The sequence below is a fragment of the Eurosta solidaginis genome, chromosome 1 (assembly GCF_040869045.1).
Source record: "Eurosta solidaginis isolate ZX-2024a chromosome 1, ASM4086904v1, whole genome shotgun sequence".
NCBI lineage: Eukaryota > Metazoa > Arthropoda > Insecta > Diptera > Tephritidae > Eurosta > Eurosta solidaginis.
Genome location: NC_090319.1, coordinates 230,266,801 through 230,286,464, shown reverse-complemented (window position 1 = coordinate 230,286,464; position 19,664 = coordinate 230,266,801). Strand labels below are relative to the sequence as shown.

At 35.8% G+C, this 19,664-nt stretch overlaps 1 protein-coding gene across 4 annotated transcripts in view; it reads right to left on the bottom strand.

Annotated features, from left to right (window-relative positions):
* Positions 1-19,664, bottom strand: part of Patr-1 (Protein associated with topo II related - 1) — a 308,440-nt gene that overhangs the window by 164,573 nt on the left and 124,203 nt on the right. For all 4 annotated transcript variants that reach the window (XR_010948786.1, XM_067760228.1, XM_067760230.1 and 1 more), the window contains exon 6: positions 10,554-10,799. Coding sequence is in view for 3 of the 4 variants with exons in the window: in XM_067760228.1 (XP_067616329.1) it covers positions 10,554-10,799 (246 nt within the window). In the remaining variant the exon portion in view is untranslated. The remainder of the gene's footprint in view (positions 1-10,553; positions 10,800-19,664) is intronic.

Sequence of the window (19,664 nt, the reverse complement as noted above, 5' to 3'; positions counted from 1 at the left end):
ATTTGGTGTTGAATTGCATATGCATGTATGGTACGTATGTATGTAAATGAAGTGAATTGATATTTTAATAAATGGAAATATTTATAAAGATGTAGTTCCTTTTCTTGCACTTTGTTTATTTCAAAAAGAATAAAAGAAAACTTTGTTTTTCATGTGAATGTATCTCCTACTATTTTTACATTTGATGTCATCATAATTGAAATACGCTGTATCCATACTTACTCATGTATGTATGTATGTACATGCATAATACATAACTACCTGCTACTGTTGAGAAGTTTTTTAAATAGGATATTTACATTTAAGAATGGTATACGGTAGCTACAGTGTGCAAAATGTTTTAGGGTTAGTATTTGCGTGAAAAATTTTAGGTAAATAAATTTATTTCAAAAAAACATATTAGAATCATACATATAAGTATGCTTGCATATTTACATTGGTAGCATATCTATTAGAGCGAGTCGATTTAAAAATCGCTCATTGCTCTGTGAAAATCGTAGGGATCAAAATAAGAAACTTTGCCGAAGGAACCATACCTCTAAAACGAATTCTGATGCCCCCCCCCCCCTTTGGGTCGAACTTTTGGGTAGGGGCAATTTCAATTCTACCTGCTGTGGCTTGTGGTGGCTTAAAAAAAAACAACACAAGCAATTTTACGATCTGCAATTGTGTCACAGTGATACCTTCATTTTTTAAAACGGTTGAATAAAAAACCCACACAACTATGTTTACGACATGCAAATGCACCACAGTGATGCCCTGGTTTTAAAAGGGGGTTGTAAAAACGCTAATTTCTAATAATTTTTTTTTAATTTCTTTTCTATTACTAAGTTAAATTCATTTTTTCATTTACATATGTTCTGACTAAATAAATTTCTAAAGAGAAAAATAAACTCCAAAAAGATAAAACATAGGCAATTCAAAGTGGGATTTTTCAAAATTTGCAAGTTCGACCCAAAGGGGGGGCATCAGAATTCGTTTTAGAGGTATGGTTCCTTCGGCAAAGTTTCTTATTTTGATCCCTAGAATATGATTTTCACAGAGCAATGGGCGATTTTTTTGCCTCCCCACAAATCGACTCGGCCTAATATCTATATATATGTATGTATATTAGGGTGTCCCAAACAAATTTTATTTTACGTTTGATATAGTGAAAATATAGTTCAGGACATCCGAATAGCAAAAAAAAAAAATAAATACCTGGCTCGATTTACCTCCGAGGAGCTTCTCTTGAGCTTCTCTTCCAATTTGCGTCGTGCTTCTTTTCAATTTTAACTACAAATTGGCGGGACTCCGAACGGGATCTGCATAGCAGATGAATTTTCGCTGATTAGGCTGTGTGTCAATCGATAACATTTTACCCAATGGAAAAATGAGGTGTAAAAATGTTCCATTTTGGTGAAAAATTGTCGATTTAGATGTGCTAATCCACGTGCAAAGAATTTATTTTGTCTTACATTTAGTTTTTTACGCACGCTTTTCACATGTATTTCTTCTTTTCGTATGTTTTTGGTTTGTTGGTGCTTGAGAAGCTATTATTTTTTGCATTTCTGAATCAAAATATATGCACGAGCATACAAAAGTAATTGTCAAATTTTACCTAGCGATTATCAATATTTTACCTAGCCTCATTGGCTAGGGAAAATTCTGACGTTCGTATTCACCACGATGTGTCAAAATTTTCCTTCGGTTTGTCAAAATTTTACTTTTTCATGCGATTGGCCCAGGGTCTAAGTTTTTTATCGCTAACTATGTAGGTATAATTGAGAAAACTCTTTTTGATATTGCTTTGCCCGGGTTTAACCCACACTTTTTATATTTGTATCGAAAAAAAAGTCGGTATGATACTCTTCATAACACAAAACAACAAATAAACATTTGAAATTTTATACGGCTATATTTTAGATGCCTTGAAAAACTTTTTCATTATAACAACACCCACCCCAATGTACATATGTATATGCATTTGTATAATTTCTCATTAATGATAATTTTGTATGCACTTTCGACCTACTCCTCTAGACGATCGCAATACATATAAATTAGAAATAAATTCAAGTAAATTGTTTAGTTTTGTTAAATTCTTATTACAAAAATAGTAAATTTTCTTTGTGTTAAGAAGGGATAACCCTTTATTGCTTAATGTATGAGAACATTTAAAAAAAATTTATTTTATTTACAATTTATCTAAAAATTAATTAATTCAATTTTTCACATATTACTTATAAAAAACAATATTTTTTTCATTTAACTTATCAAGGGAAAACTCAAAGATATTGTATCACCATTATTTAAAAGATTGTTTATTTTACAACATCATATTGATTTTCAAACGAACGATCGCGCGATCGATCTTTCTAAAACGAGAAAATATTTGAGTTTGGCAGTGGACGCTCGCAAATAACGATCGATACCGAAAAATCTAATCACCACGCTTGAAAAGAAGTTTTGTCGCTCGTATTAGTTTGTGAAAATTGTTGTAGCTTGTGAGATATTGTTTATTCATTCGTAGACAAATTCGATTTGTCACTCGCGAGAAATGCCAAGCACTCAATTTTAATTGAGCGATAAGTTGTTTGAGAGATCGTATTTTGAGCGTTCTCCGCACCCTGATATTATGACGGATGGGCGAATGGATGCATGAGCATTGTTAACTATTAATTTCTTTCGGTCAAGGCTTCCGTTTTTTCCTTTTTCAGTTCACTTAGATCGATAGACGCTACCGAAAAAAATGGAAGAAGCCAAAGATTTTAAATGTATATAGCCAAAGACGAATGCAACATATCTAAATACGAACATGCACTGAAAGAAATGGTGCTAGTATAATCAGCAAATCGGTTCTGTTGTTCTTGACTTAACGGAGATTCGGTGAAATTGATCGAATCATGGTTAATTTGGCCGAATTCTTTGTCAAGCGAACAAATTAGCTTAGTAATTTCAACAGAAGAGAAATTTTTGCTCTGAAGTTAACAAAATTCTGTAAAATTGACAGATTCCTAATCAATCTAACTGATTTTCTGTTAACACAACTGATCTCACTGGTCATTTAAACAGCGATCAACAGTCAATACATGAGCAAATTTAAAAGAGAATTCTCTAATTTGTACTTTGTTAAAAAAAACACCAAAATAAGAAAACCACCAAATCGAAAAAACACACAAAATGGGAAAACAACAAAAAACTAGTTTCTCAATTATCAATACAAAACGAGAAACCCTTTTTTGAATTTACTGTGCAAAAAATTATGAGATACCGGGACACCTATTTATCGGGTACAATTTTGCAACTTCTCCTCCAAGCGAAATGCAAAATTGCGCCCTCTTTTTGCAAAAGATTTCTTTGAACCAACAGGATTTTTCCAAAGTTAGTAACATTCTGTTCAAGTTTTTACGAATTTTTCCTCACGCGAACAAATCTAATATATAGTAAAAACATCCTTTTTTAATGTTGATGTTTCCGACAACATAAAAGTTTGACTTGTTTTGGAATCGTTTCAACTTAAAGTGTTACGAAAATTAAACTTGCCGAATTACATGTAAAGTTACTCCAGTGGCGAATTACGTTCCTGCGATTTGATTCTTTACTTTTCTATAACTTACAAGTTCTGTATTTAAAATATTATGTGGGCCACCGTGGTGTGATGGTAGCGTGCTCCGCCTACCACACCGTATGCTCTGGGTTCACACCACGGGCAAAGCAACATCAAAATTTTAGAAATAGTTTTTCAATTAGTTTCAATAGTTTTTCCCTCTGCAATGTTTGGCAAGCGCTCTGGGTGTATTTCTGCCATGAAAAACTCTCAGTGAAAACTCATCTGCCTTGCAGATGCCGTTCGGAGTCGGCATAAAACATGTAGGTCCCGTCCGACCAATTTGTAGGGAAAATCAAGAGGAGCACGACGCAAATTGGAAGAGAAGCTCAGCCTTAGACGGAGGTTATCGCGCCTTACATTTATTTATTTATTTTTTTTAAACATGTATACTACAAGTTTTGTTCGAAACAATGAAGTGTGGCAACTATATGCGAGAGAAGAAATTGAGAATGAGCTGAACTGCAACTGAAAGAATTGAGAATCAGTTTTGTGACTGCTATTTTCATTTCTATTTGCAAAGCGAAGTTCAAAACTATAAATTAAATAAATTATAAAATATAAAATTTGGTGAAAGTGCGTTTAATAAAACAAAATAATAAAGTGTTGTAGTCGCGACTTCTCTTTCCAAACGTTTTTATTTTAATGAACCAATGACGCGTTTCTTAACTAGTGTCGACATACGCTTATCGAAATTCCGATACTTTACGATACTCTTAAATTAGGGATAGTACACACGGTAAGCTAAGGGATAACTTAAGGGTAAGATACACTATGAGACATGGCAACATAATCATACACGGTTAGCCTACTGCACATGAGACGTAACTGTAATCTGTAATATACTACAGTTCGGCCATCCTGACCCTCAAATTGACCCAAATTTGCCAACTTAATATTATAATAGTATTACAAGTTAATTTGTTATTTCTATATCTGACCAGGTAAGCGTTTCTTCAGGACCACTTCCGAGAACTAAGTGCGCTGAGCTCAAGACCCATTTTTTGAGATTACTAGCTTCAACAACACCATTGTATGGTATTTGTGTGATCTGGCAATCGTCCACATCGCGTACTACATACCTGTCATGAGGTAGGACCCGTTCAATTACATAAGGCCCACGATATTTAGGATCTAATTTCTTGTTGGTGCCTGTCGTAGTGTTACTGTGTCTAATAACTACGTACCGCCTTTCTCATACTTTTCAGCTCATTACGTTTCAGAAAGTAGTTATGATTTGATTCTTGCGATTTGATTATATTTTTTGTGCGGCATCTCTCACCAAAGCTAAGTCACGCTCAACTGCACTGTTACTCTCGTCTAAGTACTCAGTTATTTCATCAATAGCTTCACCCCGCTGAGCGACGCTAAATAGGAGGATAGAAGGTGTTCTTTTTGTTGTCATATGGACAGTATTGTTTAGTATATATTCAGCGTTACGCAACGTATGGGGCCAATCTGCATGCCCATGTTTTTCACAAGATTTAGCCATTAGGGGAGTAAGGACACGGTTAACTCGTTCCACCTGACCACTCGCCTGCGGTGACGCGGTTGCATTCAGTATATGTTGTATATTTTTCTTTTCTAAAAATTCTTTGAATTCGGCCGATGTGAAAGACGTGCCTCGATCACTGATGATACGTCGAGGTCGGCTATAGCTATCAAAGAAGTTTTGGAGTGCTGCGCATGACTCTTTAGAACTCGTAGTTGTTGCAGCGTACAACTTCGTAAACTTTGTAAATCCGTCTATAACGACCAATATATACTTCTTTTTTGAGCTGCAGGCAGGTAAGGGACCTAAATGGTCAATATGTATGGTATCAAAGGGGATGGGAGCTTTTGGAATATTAAATAAATTTCGTTTATTCGTTCGCATCGGTGCAGAATACACTATACACTTTAAGCAGTTACGGATAAAATTATGAACACGAGTTTTCATCTGAGGAAACCAGTAATGCTTTTTTATTTCAGCACAACACTTGTCTATACCTAAGTGTCCAATTTTTTCGTGTGTATATCTGATACCATTATTTACCATTTCATTTGGCACGTATAATCGACGAGTATTCGAGGGCGATATCAACTTCGTCTCGAAGCTCATATTAATTACTTTCTTCAGTCTCTAATTTGGATCTAAGGCGGCAAATTTCAGGGTCACGACTCTGCGCTACTCGTAATTGAAAATCAATATCAAGGTCACTTACAGCACCAATATTCTCTATTCGACTTAATGCATCCATATGAGTCATTGATTTTCCAGGTCTGTGTTGTATAGTATAATTGTACTGTTCCAACTGAAGTGCCCAGCGAGCAATTTTCGCTGAACCATTTTCATTAGCTAATGTTTTTTCAATGCATCACAGTCAGTTACAATCTTAAATGGCCTACGATCGAAATATATATGAAAGCGTCGTAATGCGTACACAAAGGCAAGAGTTTCTCGTTCGTAACTGTGTATTTTACTTTCCGATACAGACGTAGTCTTTGAAAGAAAAGCAGTAGGGTGAAATTTTTAATCATCTTGTTTATGCAGCAGTGCACAACCAAATCCCTTCGAGTTAGCATCGCAGTGTAATTCAGTATCTCGCCCTGGATCAAATATGGCTTTAATAGGTGACTCTATGAGCTTTTGACGTAACGTAAGGAAGGCTTGGCGGCATTCTTCAGAAAAAATATAAGGTGTATCTTTTTTAATAAGTTGAGCCAATGGGTAAGCAAGTTTTGAAAAGCCCGGCACAAAACGACGGAACAACGAGAATAAACCAAGACATGTTTGTAACTGCCTATGACTTCTTGGCATCGGATATTGCTGAATTGTTTCAATATGCCGATTGCTTGGCGAAATTCCGGAAGAGTTGGCTTTAAACCCTAGGTATTCTATCTCAGTGTGCGCGAATTTACATTTTTTTAAATTGCGTTCAAGACCGAAAGAACGAAGTCTTTTAATTACCTTTACTACAGTGCGTAAGTGAGTTTCAAAATCCAGTTGATCGGGACATAGCGAGGTATTTATATCGAATATATTATCTTCTTCTGAAGTAGTGTCAATGGCACACAAACTAGAAAAATAATCCGATGTATTACAAATAGAGGTTTTCAGTAACTTATTGGTTACAGCACCGATGTCTACTTTAACCAGATCAGCACTATTTTTAATTGTCATGGGGGCATCGAGCTCACAAACCGAGTCCTCCGCTGACCTAAGTATGCCAAGAGATTTCAGCGTTTCTTTTAATGAAGTACCAACAACGCTTGTTACACAAACTTTTAAGTTTATTTATTGAATAACAATGTTTGATTTTAACTAATTTAATATTTGCCTTTTTGAAAAAATCGTGGCCGATAAGCAAAGGAACGAACAAAAATTATCTGGTAATACAATCAGCTCTTGTTTGAATAGTTTATTACAAAGTTTAATAATGCATTCGGTTCTTCCATATGACATAAGTTCCTGGTTTCCCGGGCCGCGGTATATTGTCTTAGTTAATGAATTCTCATAAAATTGTGGTAAAACCGATCGTTGAACAAAACATTTAGGGCTGCCGGAATCAAAAAGAGTGAAAACACTTTTAAACTTGGCACACTTAGGGTTAAAGTATCCGAAAGCAACACTTACCATTTGCAAAGCCTCCAATTGTTCAGAAACAGCAACAGCATCTGCATCCTCCTCATAAATTTAACCTACGCCTCGATTAGCAGCTGGTTGATTGACAGCAGGACGAGCTGGGCAATTATTATACACGTGATCCAATCGGCCACAACGAAAACAAGAGCCTCAAGGCCCTTCGGGTTTGGGCATGCACTTTGATAGTGCCCAAAGCGAGAACAATTAGAACAGCGAACTGAATTGTCAGCCGTAGGTGCACTGGTAGAAGAAGGGCCATCAGATTTTGCCGGTGGCACAACATTTGCACTTGATGAAGCAGCAGTAGAGCGACGGCTCAGAATTACAGCAGATTGACAAGAACGTGAGCGCTCGTAACGAACTACCAATGTCTTCAATTCACGTAAGGTGCATTGCAGCACTTTTAGACACATCGCCGATCCCATTTATAATAAGGTCGATTAATTCACTTTGCTCAATTTAAGCACGTGCAGCAATCTCCTGCATTTCTATGACTAGCGGTGTACTGTCTCCAATGGTCGCAGGCGTCGGTTCCGCAGTTGAGTATACACTTCATCTGTCGAATACTTCCGACCAAACTTTTCAAATAGTTCATCAAGTAAAGTCTCGTAAGTGTGTGCGTTTATCGTCCGTAAAAATACTTTAGCTGTGCCACTTAACAAGCGGCGAATTCCCACAAAGCGTGTTCGATCATCGATGCGTAGAATTTGAAAGGCATCCTCCGTATCTTTTACAAATTTTAGCACATCGTAGGTATCGTCCCCATTTAACTCCTGAACCATAGACTCTATAACGTTCATATCCAGACGAATGATTGGTGCTGGCTGTGACACCATGCGAAGGTTACTAACTTCCTGTTGCAACAGAACTCTCGTTCATGTTTAAGACGATTAATTTGTTGAACGAGCGATGCATCAGGGTCAGCAGTTGATTGTAAAGTAGTTACATCACGGCCACTTCGAAATTCATCGGCATCAGTAGGATTTCCATTGGCATCAGTAGAATCTTGATTGGCATCAATAGAATGTTCATTGCGATCGTTGGCGTTCTCTCTATCTACGCTTCCAGTTTCTTTTAATATAATATATTTAATAATCAGTTGGCGTTGAGTTACCACCACAAACCCCACTTGCATTAAATAGTTCTCGAATTTGGGATATAGTTGCAGTTGACGGTTGACCAGTTAGAACGGTAATCATGTCTTCTATCGATGTACGGTTCATTTTAAAAAAATATTAGATAATGTCCGCAGAATTGTAGTCGCGACTTCTCTTTTCAAACGTTTTTATTTTAATGAACGAATGACCCGTTTTTTAACTAGTGTCGACATACGCTTATCGAAATTCCGATACTTTACGATACTTTTACATTAGGGCTAGTACACACGGTAAGCTAAAGGATAACTTAAGGGTCAGATAGACTATGCGACATGGCAACAATCATACACGGTTAGCCTACAGTACATGAGACGTAACTGTAATCTGTAATATACTTAAGTGTATAATGTTTAATGTGTGCCAGCATATTTGAAGTTCGGTTACTAAGTGCGTAGATATGTAAGTATATGTAGCAAGCATGCGTATTTATGTATTCACATATTTACATATGTATGTATATGGCAACATAGGTACTTTCTTACAAAGCTATCGCAACAACTTTTTTTGTTCATTTGACTACTAAAACGGTCAATTACGAATCAACGATTTGTGCGCAGTTGATTCAACATCTTGTTGCGATGGATAAAAATTGACAGAAATTTCGGTTGAATTGACCCGTATTTCAGTTGATTTTACCAGTCTTTTTCCTTCGGTGTGAGTTCGTTCTGGGCATTGTAAAAAAATTTACCTTTCAAATATTCATTGAAGCATACTCGTAATCTCATAGGATTTCCGAATCAGTATTACAGCATAACACAAGTCATATAACATGAGCGTATTCATATCCACCGTGGTGTGATGGTAGCGTGCTCCGCCTATCACACCGTATGCCCTGGGTTCAACTCCCGGGCAAAGCAACATCAAAATTTTAGAAATAATGTTTTTCAATTATAAGAAAATTTTTCTAAGCGGGGTCGCCCCTCGGCAGTGTTTGGCAAGCGCTCCGGGTGTATTTCTGCCATGAAAAGCTCTCAGTGAAAACTCATCTGCCTTGCAGATGCCGTTCGGAGTCGGCATAAAACATGTAGGTCCCGTCCGGCCAATTTGTAGGGAAAATCAAGAGGAGCACGACGCAAATTGGAAGAGAAGCTCGGCCTTAGATCTCTTCGGAGGTTATCGCGCCTTACATTTATTTTTTTTTTTATTCATATCTTTATTAAGTCAATGGCAACAGGCCTTACTAACTAGATTTACATTATGATTATAAAATAACTTAAAACTAATTAACAATGATTCAAGGAACAGTTGTAGTAAGACTCAATCAATAACTTAAACAAGGGTCTTGACATCATCGTAAAGTCAAGATCCAGATTTCTAGAGATCCGATTAAACTCTGCAAGCCCTCGAACGAGAGCTGCAAAATCAAGATAATTAGATCTCCGAACTTCAATTTAATATACATTTATTATAAGAGCGGCGATTTCAATTGGGAGCATTGAAACATATTTGTTCAAGAAGAGGTGGACCGTCAATTACACCAGCGATAATGTCGAAGATAAACATTAAGTTTTAAACAGAACTTCTGACTTCGAGCGGCAAAATGTTGATAAGCATGTTCCTAACAATATCGGGAGGCAATGGATTACCAAAATATGGAGGTTGAAGAGCAAATCGAATGAATTTGCGTTGTGCCCTTTCAACTCTCGCCGAGCGTGTGGAGTAAATTGGATTCCAAATGACAGATCGATACTCTAGCTTAGATTGCAATGAAGAAATATAAAAAATTTTCCCAGTTTATGGGTCCTTAAAGTCCTTCGCGTACCGCCTTAAAAAGCTAAACTAGCATAAGCCCTCGGTATGATATAGTTAACATGGTTAGCAAAAGTGAAAGAAGAGTAAAAATTATACCAAGATCACGGAATTCGTTAACCGAGGCAAGAGCTACACTATATACATATGTATACTATACTATATATGTAGTATGTTGCTGAAAGCGCACTCATAGATTCCAACTCGAAATCTAATTATTTGCAGACATAAAACAAATCGAAAAATAAACACGTTTTAAATTTTAAAACGAAATCTACTGTTCATATTACTATCTATTTTCCAAAATAAAATTTCAAAAGAAGGTTTTCGAATGACTTAAAAAATTATAGTGGGGAAAATTTTTCGGAAACTCGAAAATAAAATAGATATTATATTGGATATCTGAATAAAATATATAGCTAATTTTACTTACCTTACTACAGAATATCCCATTGCATTTTTTTTCTTTGAGGTTCATTGCTGTTGAAACTCTAAGAATGGTCTCAAAGTCAGCTTTATGTATTTGCTTTTTGAATTCAGGATAAAGGGCATATAACACTCCATCAGCATCATCTTTGTCTCTCTTTAAAACATTCTGCAAGGAAGCAAATATACCAATCCAAATACTCCAACGAACCTCGTGATCTTCAATGTATGGCATTAAGCGTCGCATCAAAGTCTACAAAGATATTTTAATAGGAAATTGGTCAGTTAAGCAGACTTACCATACCTAACGATGAAGCGAAAAGCTGTAGACCAATGTAAAAGGTGCACATATTTACTGACTAATTCCATTAAAAATCTTAACAAGTAAGAGAGTCCGATTTCGCTTTGAGCTTAAGCAATTGGAGGTGGAGTCTCGCTCGAGTACAGAAAACTCAGGGGCCGAATCGTAACATACGATCGCGGATCTAATATGATATATAAGAAAGTGACGCGATACGTCAGTCGTATAAGTTAAATCGGATTATAACATACGCTATAATACAGATATCGATTTATTTTGAATGAACTCTCTTTGTACATGGGAACATGTTCTAAAGTGGGAACTGATACATGCACGGCCGTAGAGAAAAAATCCGGGCCCGGGACTAAACAGTTTACGGGCCCCTATAAAAAATCCACTAATACATTTGACTAACTTGAATTAATGACGTCTCATTCATGAATCATTATTAATGGATTACATCAAAAAAAATGTTTGCCACATCAGCTAAACGACTTTTATGTATTTAATTAGAGAGCTTTGCTCATATTGCTTTATACAATGGTTTTTGTAATTGATATTAGAGAAAAATTGTAAGTTTACAAACGGCGATGGTTACTAGGACATGTTTCTGAATTTCACTTCTTCATCAGCTAGGTTTTCGGGAGCTGAGCGTTGAACTCGAATCTCCAACATTCATATCAGTGCAAGCCTTTAGCTGCTAAGCCATATGAATGTCCCGTTGTTCGCTACACAATTGGGTTGGGGAAAATCGTATACAGATTTTGAACATATGTAGATGGCATTTAGCAATTCCAATGGTGACAGAATTTTATTAAAATTTGCTTCGTAAATGTGTTTCAAGTGAATTATTTCATATTCTAAGCTTTGAGAAATATCCTACCCGAACCGAGAATATCGCCCGAACCGTATTTCATCCATGTCTTCAAATTGCCACAAAAAGGAAAACGTCTCACTCAAATTTCTCATAGATGCAAATCGTTGAGTAATGCCAGTGATTACCGAATCAATCAGGAATGTTTTGTTTTTAAAATCAGACTCTGAATCATCCGTAATCATCTATATTTAAAATATCTTCAGAACGTCTTTTGGGTTTTCTCTTTCGAACGTCCAGAAATTTTGGCGAGATGTTCAATTGAATAGCAACTGTTTTGCATTCGTTTAAAATTCTTTCCCATTGGTTCCTGATCAACTTCAAATCAGCTAATAAGGTATCTAGATGTCGGACCTCAACATCTGTGGTGGCGTCTCTAGCTTGGAGGACCACGTTTCTTTCATTAATGGTAGTCAGTATTTTCAACCAAATTGAGGACTTGTTGATGTACTTGAGAATGCCGCTAACAACGCCGTATGCTTGCGCCGCCAAATTTGGCTTTTGGCTGAAAGACTATGAAGAGAGCTCGGTACATTTTTTTGAGGATGTCCTATCGTTGTGGAGTGCTGCTGAAAATAGTAAAACATTTTTATACAACTCCGAAGAAAGTAATTGCAGCCGTACAACATTCTGCAGCATCAACACCACATAAATTGAGACTGTGGGTTGCGCAAGACGAGTAATCAGCATTCGAGTTTTTGCCGAGAATGTGACGTAGTGCTCCGTTGTAAGCTCTTTTCATATTGGCGCCGTTATCGTACCCTTGTGCACGACAATCTTCAATCAAGTATAGCAAATTAGATCAGCGATTTTCTGACCAGTTTTTTGGTTACAATTTACGAAAGCCAAACACCGTTCTTGAATTGTAAAATTTTTTGTTTTCGAATTGAAATGGAGGTAGCCCAAAATGAACGTAGTCAACGTGACTAGCATCAGGCGTAGCATCAACGATAATGGCAAAAAACTTGGCTTTCTTGCCTTGATTTAATATAGTTTCCCTCACGTGCTTTGCACAAATTTCTATAAACTCGTTCTGAATGTCTGGGGAAAGATAGTGAACTTGTAAACGTTTGTGCTGCAGTTGTGAAATCCTAACTTTCTCCAAATGATCTCTAAGTATCGGATCATATTGGCTTATGAGATGCCCAAAAAATTTCCATCGTTTCTTTCACCAAGATATATACTTTCGCCTAGCTACGCCTCTTTCACCCAAAAATAAAATAGTGTCCAAAATTCTATATAAAATTTATTTCCACTTTTGAGTTTCAGTGATTAGCTGTTCATTGATAAGTGTATCCATTGTAGCCTCCTTTTGAATTAGATTTTGTAAAGATCGCCATTGAATATAACATTTAATATGATCTTGAGTATTTTCCTGTGATGGCAGTTTATCGTATAGCTTCTTCCATTCCTGGAATTTCGAATATCCGCCAGGACAACAAATTTTAGGTCGATTTAAAGTATTGGTGCTTAACAGACGACATGGTAGGCAAAAAAAGAGCATTGCTACCTGGACTTTGTATCAAATTACACAATTACAGTTTGTACCAAATTTTTACAGGATTTAAGTGATGGTATATAGATATCAATTTAAAAACGTACTACTTATCTAGGATTTTGTTGCTGCTGAAAGCAACCAAAAAACACTCCACGAAGGTGTTGGATATTAACATTGTTTCGATACAATTGTATCCATTTGGATAAATTTATAGGCTGGCATTTTTTTTAAGTTACTTGCAGGAAACAAACAAATACCTACATACGTATGTTTCGTTACATTCGTACGTGTATTTTGACATAAAGTCTGATAATGCATAGAGTTTAATACATCGATTATTTTGTATAAATGTGTTTAAAATTGAATACCTTGATTGACATTGTTTGTCTTTACAAAAATGTCGAAGGGTTCGCTTTTCAAAAGTTACTAAGATTTGAACAATGGTAGTAGTCATTTATGAATTTGACAGTAGAAGCTCTGTCAGTGAGAAACTCTTTTTCATTAGCAAGACAAGTATATTTTTTGCTAGCTTGAATGTAAGTAATGGATGAAATATTAAACAGTAATGGATGTTACGTTAAATGAAGTGACTATTACGTCACATGTCCGATTTGGAAGTGAAATTGAACTCTGTAATAAGATAAGCTGTTTAATTTGCATGAATAGGATAAGTTGCTGATTTTGCATCAGTCAAGAAGCAGTGAATAGCGTAGAAAATTGTCCATCTTCTCTGTACTAAATTTACCACGCACCGGTTTTTCGTTTTCTTTTGTTGATTTTCCGACAGGGTGATATTATTTTCCGTCATACCTTGACAAATTTCATTTGGAGACAAAGCGATTTCGGCGTTGCGCCATCATCAGTGTTCTTCGAACGAAACATCACACTGATGATAGCCCAAAGACGAAACCGGTTTGAGAAGGGATGAAGGAAAATCTATGACTATGGATATGACATCCACAATGATATTAGCAACCACAAAATGAGCAAGAACACGCGAAATTTTGAGTAATTTTTTATATGATTGTAAGAAAGTATGTACCTTACATATGGTTTATGACATAAACCTCAGACCACAATGAAAAAAATTCTTTCTTTCTTTTTCTTTAAAATTGTGATAAGCTTCTTTTTTTCAAAAATATTCTATACACACTATGCACAAGCCTCATTTTATTGGATTTCACGGAATAACTTCAATTAAATAGCAATTGTTCAATACTACGGATCTTTGGTGAAGCATTGTATTTTTATCTATTTCGATGCACACAAAAGTAACAGTAAAACCGACCTCAGTTCTTGAGGAATACAAGAGACCTCGTGTAGACGGTTGTGTCTCTCGGCACAATGTTATGTGTACAACCCGAAAATGAGCAGGAACCTGCGAAAATAACAAAATAAAAAAATGACTCTGGTTTTATTTGGACCATATCAGGATTTTGTTCAAAACAATTTTTTTCACAGATCTGCATCCGTTAAGATTCGATGAATAAGCCAACTTGCCCACATTCAAAATTATATCTTTGGTTCCACTCGTCGTTTGAAAACTGCAATGAAATCTAAAAATTTTTAGTTAGAATTTCTAAATAATTTATGTATATGCAACTTTATGACACATCAAATTTTAGAATGAATCTATGCTAGTTGGAAACACGCAAAAATTTCTCGGAATTCTCAGATAGTTTGAATTTGATATTGAGAATTTTTTCCCTACAACCTAATAACCTAATGCGATGTTTTCATAGAACAAAATGCCTAACAGTTTTTCTAGAAAACGTCTTTTATACTAATATTGAATTGGCATAAGATTAAAGAAGTTCTGACTAAACATTTTCAAATTTTTTTAACAGTTCTTCAAACTTTGTGTCAGTTTCCAAACTAAACGTATGCGATTTCTAAATTTCCTTTTTATATTTTGAATATATTCGGATAATCGATCAATCATAAACAAACATTTTAAGTGCAATATATTTGCAAAAACGTCTTCTTATGCGTACCCCTTTTCCCAGGCCAGAATTCGATTTGTTTCCTATATATATATTCATTCTATATAATTATTTTAAGGGTGTTGAACTAATTGTTTTAGGGAGTTATTGTTTTTGTTAAAAATAAGTATTATTTTCCCTCCATAAACAAAAATAATGATTGAATAACAATTCATTTTTCCGGTGCTAAGCACATATTCTTAAAAATTTTAAGTTAAATTGAACACACCATTAAACAAAAAAATCAAGAACTGGGCTTAATGTATATTGCACATTCATTTGGATTGGCACCATGTTAAGCTGCAGAATAATAACGTCGCAATGAGGTCTATGCGAGGCAACAAAATCTGTAAACAGAGGAAAGCCGCGGATGCCTAATAACAATCAGCTCTCTAATGGATGAGGCACTTCGGGATGTATATGCGTGGTCATCTGGAATTGGGTTAACCGCCAATGCGGAAAAAACCGATATGGTATTATTTACTAGGACATAGAAGTTTGGACAAAGCCTAAGCTTGGAGGGGTCACCCTTCAAGAAAAATGGAGCGCAAAATGTCAAGAAGTCATCCTAGATAGTAATTTGGCGTGGAAGTTCCATGTGGAAAAAAGCCTCCGCAATGAAAGCCTATGCATGCAAGAGGATGCTAGGGTGCACGAGGGGCCTATCACCTAAACTCTCCCATTGTGTATTTACGGCAATTGTCAAACCCATACTTTACTATGGGGTCGTACTTGTGGAAAGCCGCACCAAAAAGTACTTTTACCCAAAAACTACAGAAGGTATGCAGATTATCAAGGATTAGCATAACGGTAATCCTAAAAACTGTCCCGACACCAGCATTGCATGCCATTCTGCAAATACCGGCTGCAGACCTAATGTCCAAAAATATCGCGTTGGCAACTGCAACAAGGCTTAAGGCCTCGGGGCAGCTTGCGTCCAGGCCATATGGTCATAACGGTATAGCGCCATCTAATATCGGGAAAACGAAATATATGGTCCCGTGCCCAAACTTCGAAAGAATTCTGGGGGCCGCAATCGAGCCGGAGGGTTCGGGCTAGGGTGCAGAAATGAAAAAACACCCAATTCACGTGTATACATATGGCTCCAAGTTAACGGAAAAGGTCGGGTCTGCTGTTTACTGTGCCGATCCAGATATAAGTAGATCCTATAGGTTGCCAGATACTGCAGCGCCTTTCAGGCGGAAATTATAGCCGTGAAGAAAGCAGCAGATATTCTGGAGGAAACGTGCTTAAGCTGCAGTCGCGTTGATAGATATTTTTTGATAGTCAGGCGGCGATTAAGGCAATAATCTCACACAGTTCATCATCAAGAAGTGTTCTGGAATGCACAGAAGCATTGGAAAAACTTCGCTCAGGTCGAATCATACATCTTTACTGGGTTCCCGACCATAAAGGGATAGAAGGTAACGAAAAGTCGGATATGTTGGCAACCTCGCTGAAACGACAATAGACGTCCTAATCCGTTTGAGAGATATCAAAAGGAGACAGGGGTTGCATATGATCTATCAAGTAGGAAAGGCATTGACACAAGTGCGGTGCTGCAAAATTTTTAAGATCATGTGCAAGGTCTACAATATTAGACTCACAAACTGGCTCATATCCCAGAAGAGAGAAGACTTAAGGCTCACGACGGGCATACTAAGTGGACACTGCCTTCTGGTGCCACATGCCTATAAGTTAGGCCTCGTCAGGAACAAGAGTTGTAGGAAGTACGAGCCGCAGGAAGGAACGGTTGAGAACGTTCTGTGTTCGTGTCCTGCGCTCGCCAGATCAAGGTTCACGCTATTAGGGGCGGCAGATTTAACAATTCCCGAGGAGGCAATTTAGCTAGGTCCTAGAAAACTAGTATATGCCAAAAGGAACGAATTATTCTATAACATAAGTCCTGGGATCTGACACATTCAGTGTATGTGAGGTCTTTATTGACCGGCCAGTTCAACCTAACATACCTTCTTGACAGGCTTATTATTTGAAAAATTTTTCTTCTCGGAAAGTGGACCAAGGCTCTACCTATTCCAATAAATCGAATGCAATGCGCATTTTGCTTGCTTTGCTTTGGCCAAGTTAATATTTTATTTTTATTATTTCATCGTACTTATGGTGGGACTTGCTGTAAATTTGACATAGGGGTACCTCCATGACTGGCTTATTATTTGAGACAATTTTCTTTCATTACCTCGTTGGCTAAGTTAATATTTGAGAAACTTTTGTCACGCAGGATGGACATTTTCAATATAATTTGATATATTATAGGGGCGTGGCAAATTGCGAAAATGTTAAAAATCATAAAATTTTTGTTTTGTAATTGTGATTGTAATTGTAATTTTATTAATATGGTTATCCTGGCACAACAATTTAACAAAAATGATATTACAGTGTCAGTCGCTTATAACATAAATACATTTTCTTAGATTTATAAGTAGTTAATTTAGTATTAGGAAGGAAAGAAAGGGGAAAGAGAAACCGAGAAATGCAACAATGGGGAGAGGGAGTACAAGGAAGAGTAGAGTACAGTATTTAATAATAATAATAACAACAAGGCTATAAATCAATAACGAATGGATCGATTGGAATATATCATCTTTGCAGAAAACTTTGAAAATTCTGCATTAAAAAATACTTGATTCCTTTCTTATAGCAGCAAAATTGAATAAACAAAAGTAAAATTTTTTCCAAAAAATGCAGTTTGTGTATTTCTTCGTTGTGAACTGTACGAGCAATCTGCTTTGAGTGGTACTTTGACTATATTAAATGTCATATATCTATATATGGGGTATTCCATCCCATTTCGACCAATTTTGAACCCGACCCCTTTAGAATTGGCTGAAAGTTTTTCTTCTTTTTCTAGCTTTTCGGAATTTTTTCAAATTTTTTCATCCAACTCAAAAAAGTTATGAATTTTTAAAAAAACACCGTTTTTGTTTTCAAAATGCTATAACTTTTTCAAAAATTGACCGTTTGGTATCTTTTTTTTTTAATTTGTTTTTAAATGTACTTTTCGGAAAAAATACTAAATAATGTTTAAAGTTTTTTTTTGTAATTTTTCAGTTTTTCGAGATTTTTCGAATTTCGCCATTTTGTTTTTTCTCATAAAAAACTTCAATCAATTCTGCAATCATCCCCACTAATCCCGGAGTGGGCCGATATTTTTTTTTTATTTATTGAAAAAAAAACTTTAAAAATTTTTTTGTATTTTTTTCGAAAAGTACATTTAAAAACAAATTTAAAAAAAAAGATCCCAAACGGTCAATTTTTGAAAAAGTTATAGCATTTTGAAAAAAACACCGTTTTTTTTTTTAAATTCATAGCTTATTTTGAGTTGGACACCGTTTTTGTTTTCAAAATGCTATAACTTTTTCAAAAATTGACCGTTTGGGATCTTTTTTTTTTAAATTTCTTTTAAATGTACTTTTCGGAAAAAATACAAACAAATTTTTAAAGTTTTTTTTTTTTCAATTAAATAAAAAAAAAATATCGGCCCACTCCGGGATTAGTGGGGATGATTGCAGAATTGATTGAAGTTTTTTATGAGAAAAAAAATGGCGAAATTCGAAAAATCTCGAAAAACAGAAAAATTACAAAAAAAAACTTTAAAAATTTTTTTGTATTTTTTCCGAAAAGTACGTTTAAAAACAAATTTAAAAAAAAAGATCCCAAACGGTCAATTTTTGAAAAAGTTATAGCATTTTGAAAACAAAAACGGTGTTTTTTTAAAAATTCATAACTTTTTTTGAGTTGGATGAAAAAAATTCTGAAAAACGTCTTTCGTAAGCTGGAAAAAGAAGAAAAACTTTCAGCCAATTCTAAAGGGGTCGGGTTCAAAATTGGTCCAAATGGGATGGCCCCATATATAAAAATTAATCATGGTGAGTGTATGTTCAGATGCTTAAAACTTGAAAACTACTGGACCGACTTTTATAAAATTTTGTAGGTATATTATCTAGGTACTCTAATAGGCTATATTTCCTACCGCTGTGTGGCTAGGGTCTTGAGACCAAAACGTGGACCCGGGTACCACTAGAATGTGTTTATACAATATGGATATCAGATGAAACCTGGTGATGAGTGCTTTACTGCAGAACAATTTTCAAACCTCTGGGTGAATAGGGTCTCGAGATGTAGCCCAAAACTTGGACCCGGCTACCACTAGAATGTATTTATACAGTATAGATATCAAATGAAAGCTGTTGATAAGGGCATTCGTAAAGAGTATTTTTTATACCTCTGGGTGACTAGAAGTAACAAGAAGGTTCAAAACATGCTATCAAGCAATATTTCATGCCATTACTTCGCGGGTATGGGACTAACCATGCTATTGTAACGAATTTGTTGGAATGCCTCGTATCACTAAACTGTTGAATAAATAACTACAATATTCGATAATGCAAAATGGCCTTTATTAGACTAATTTCAATATTACACTTCTATTGCTCGCCAGATAT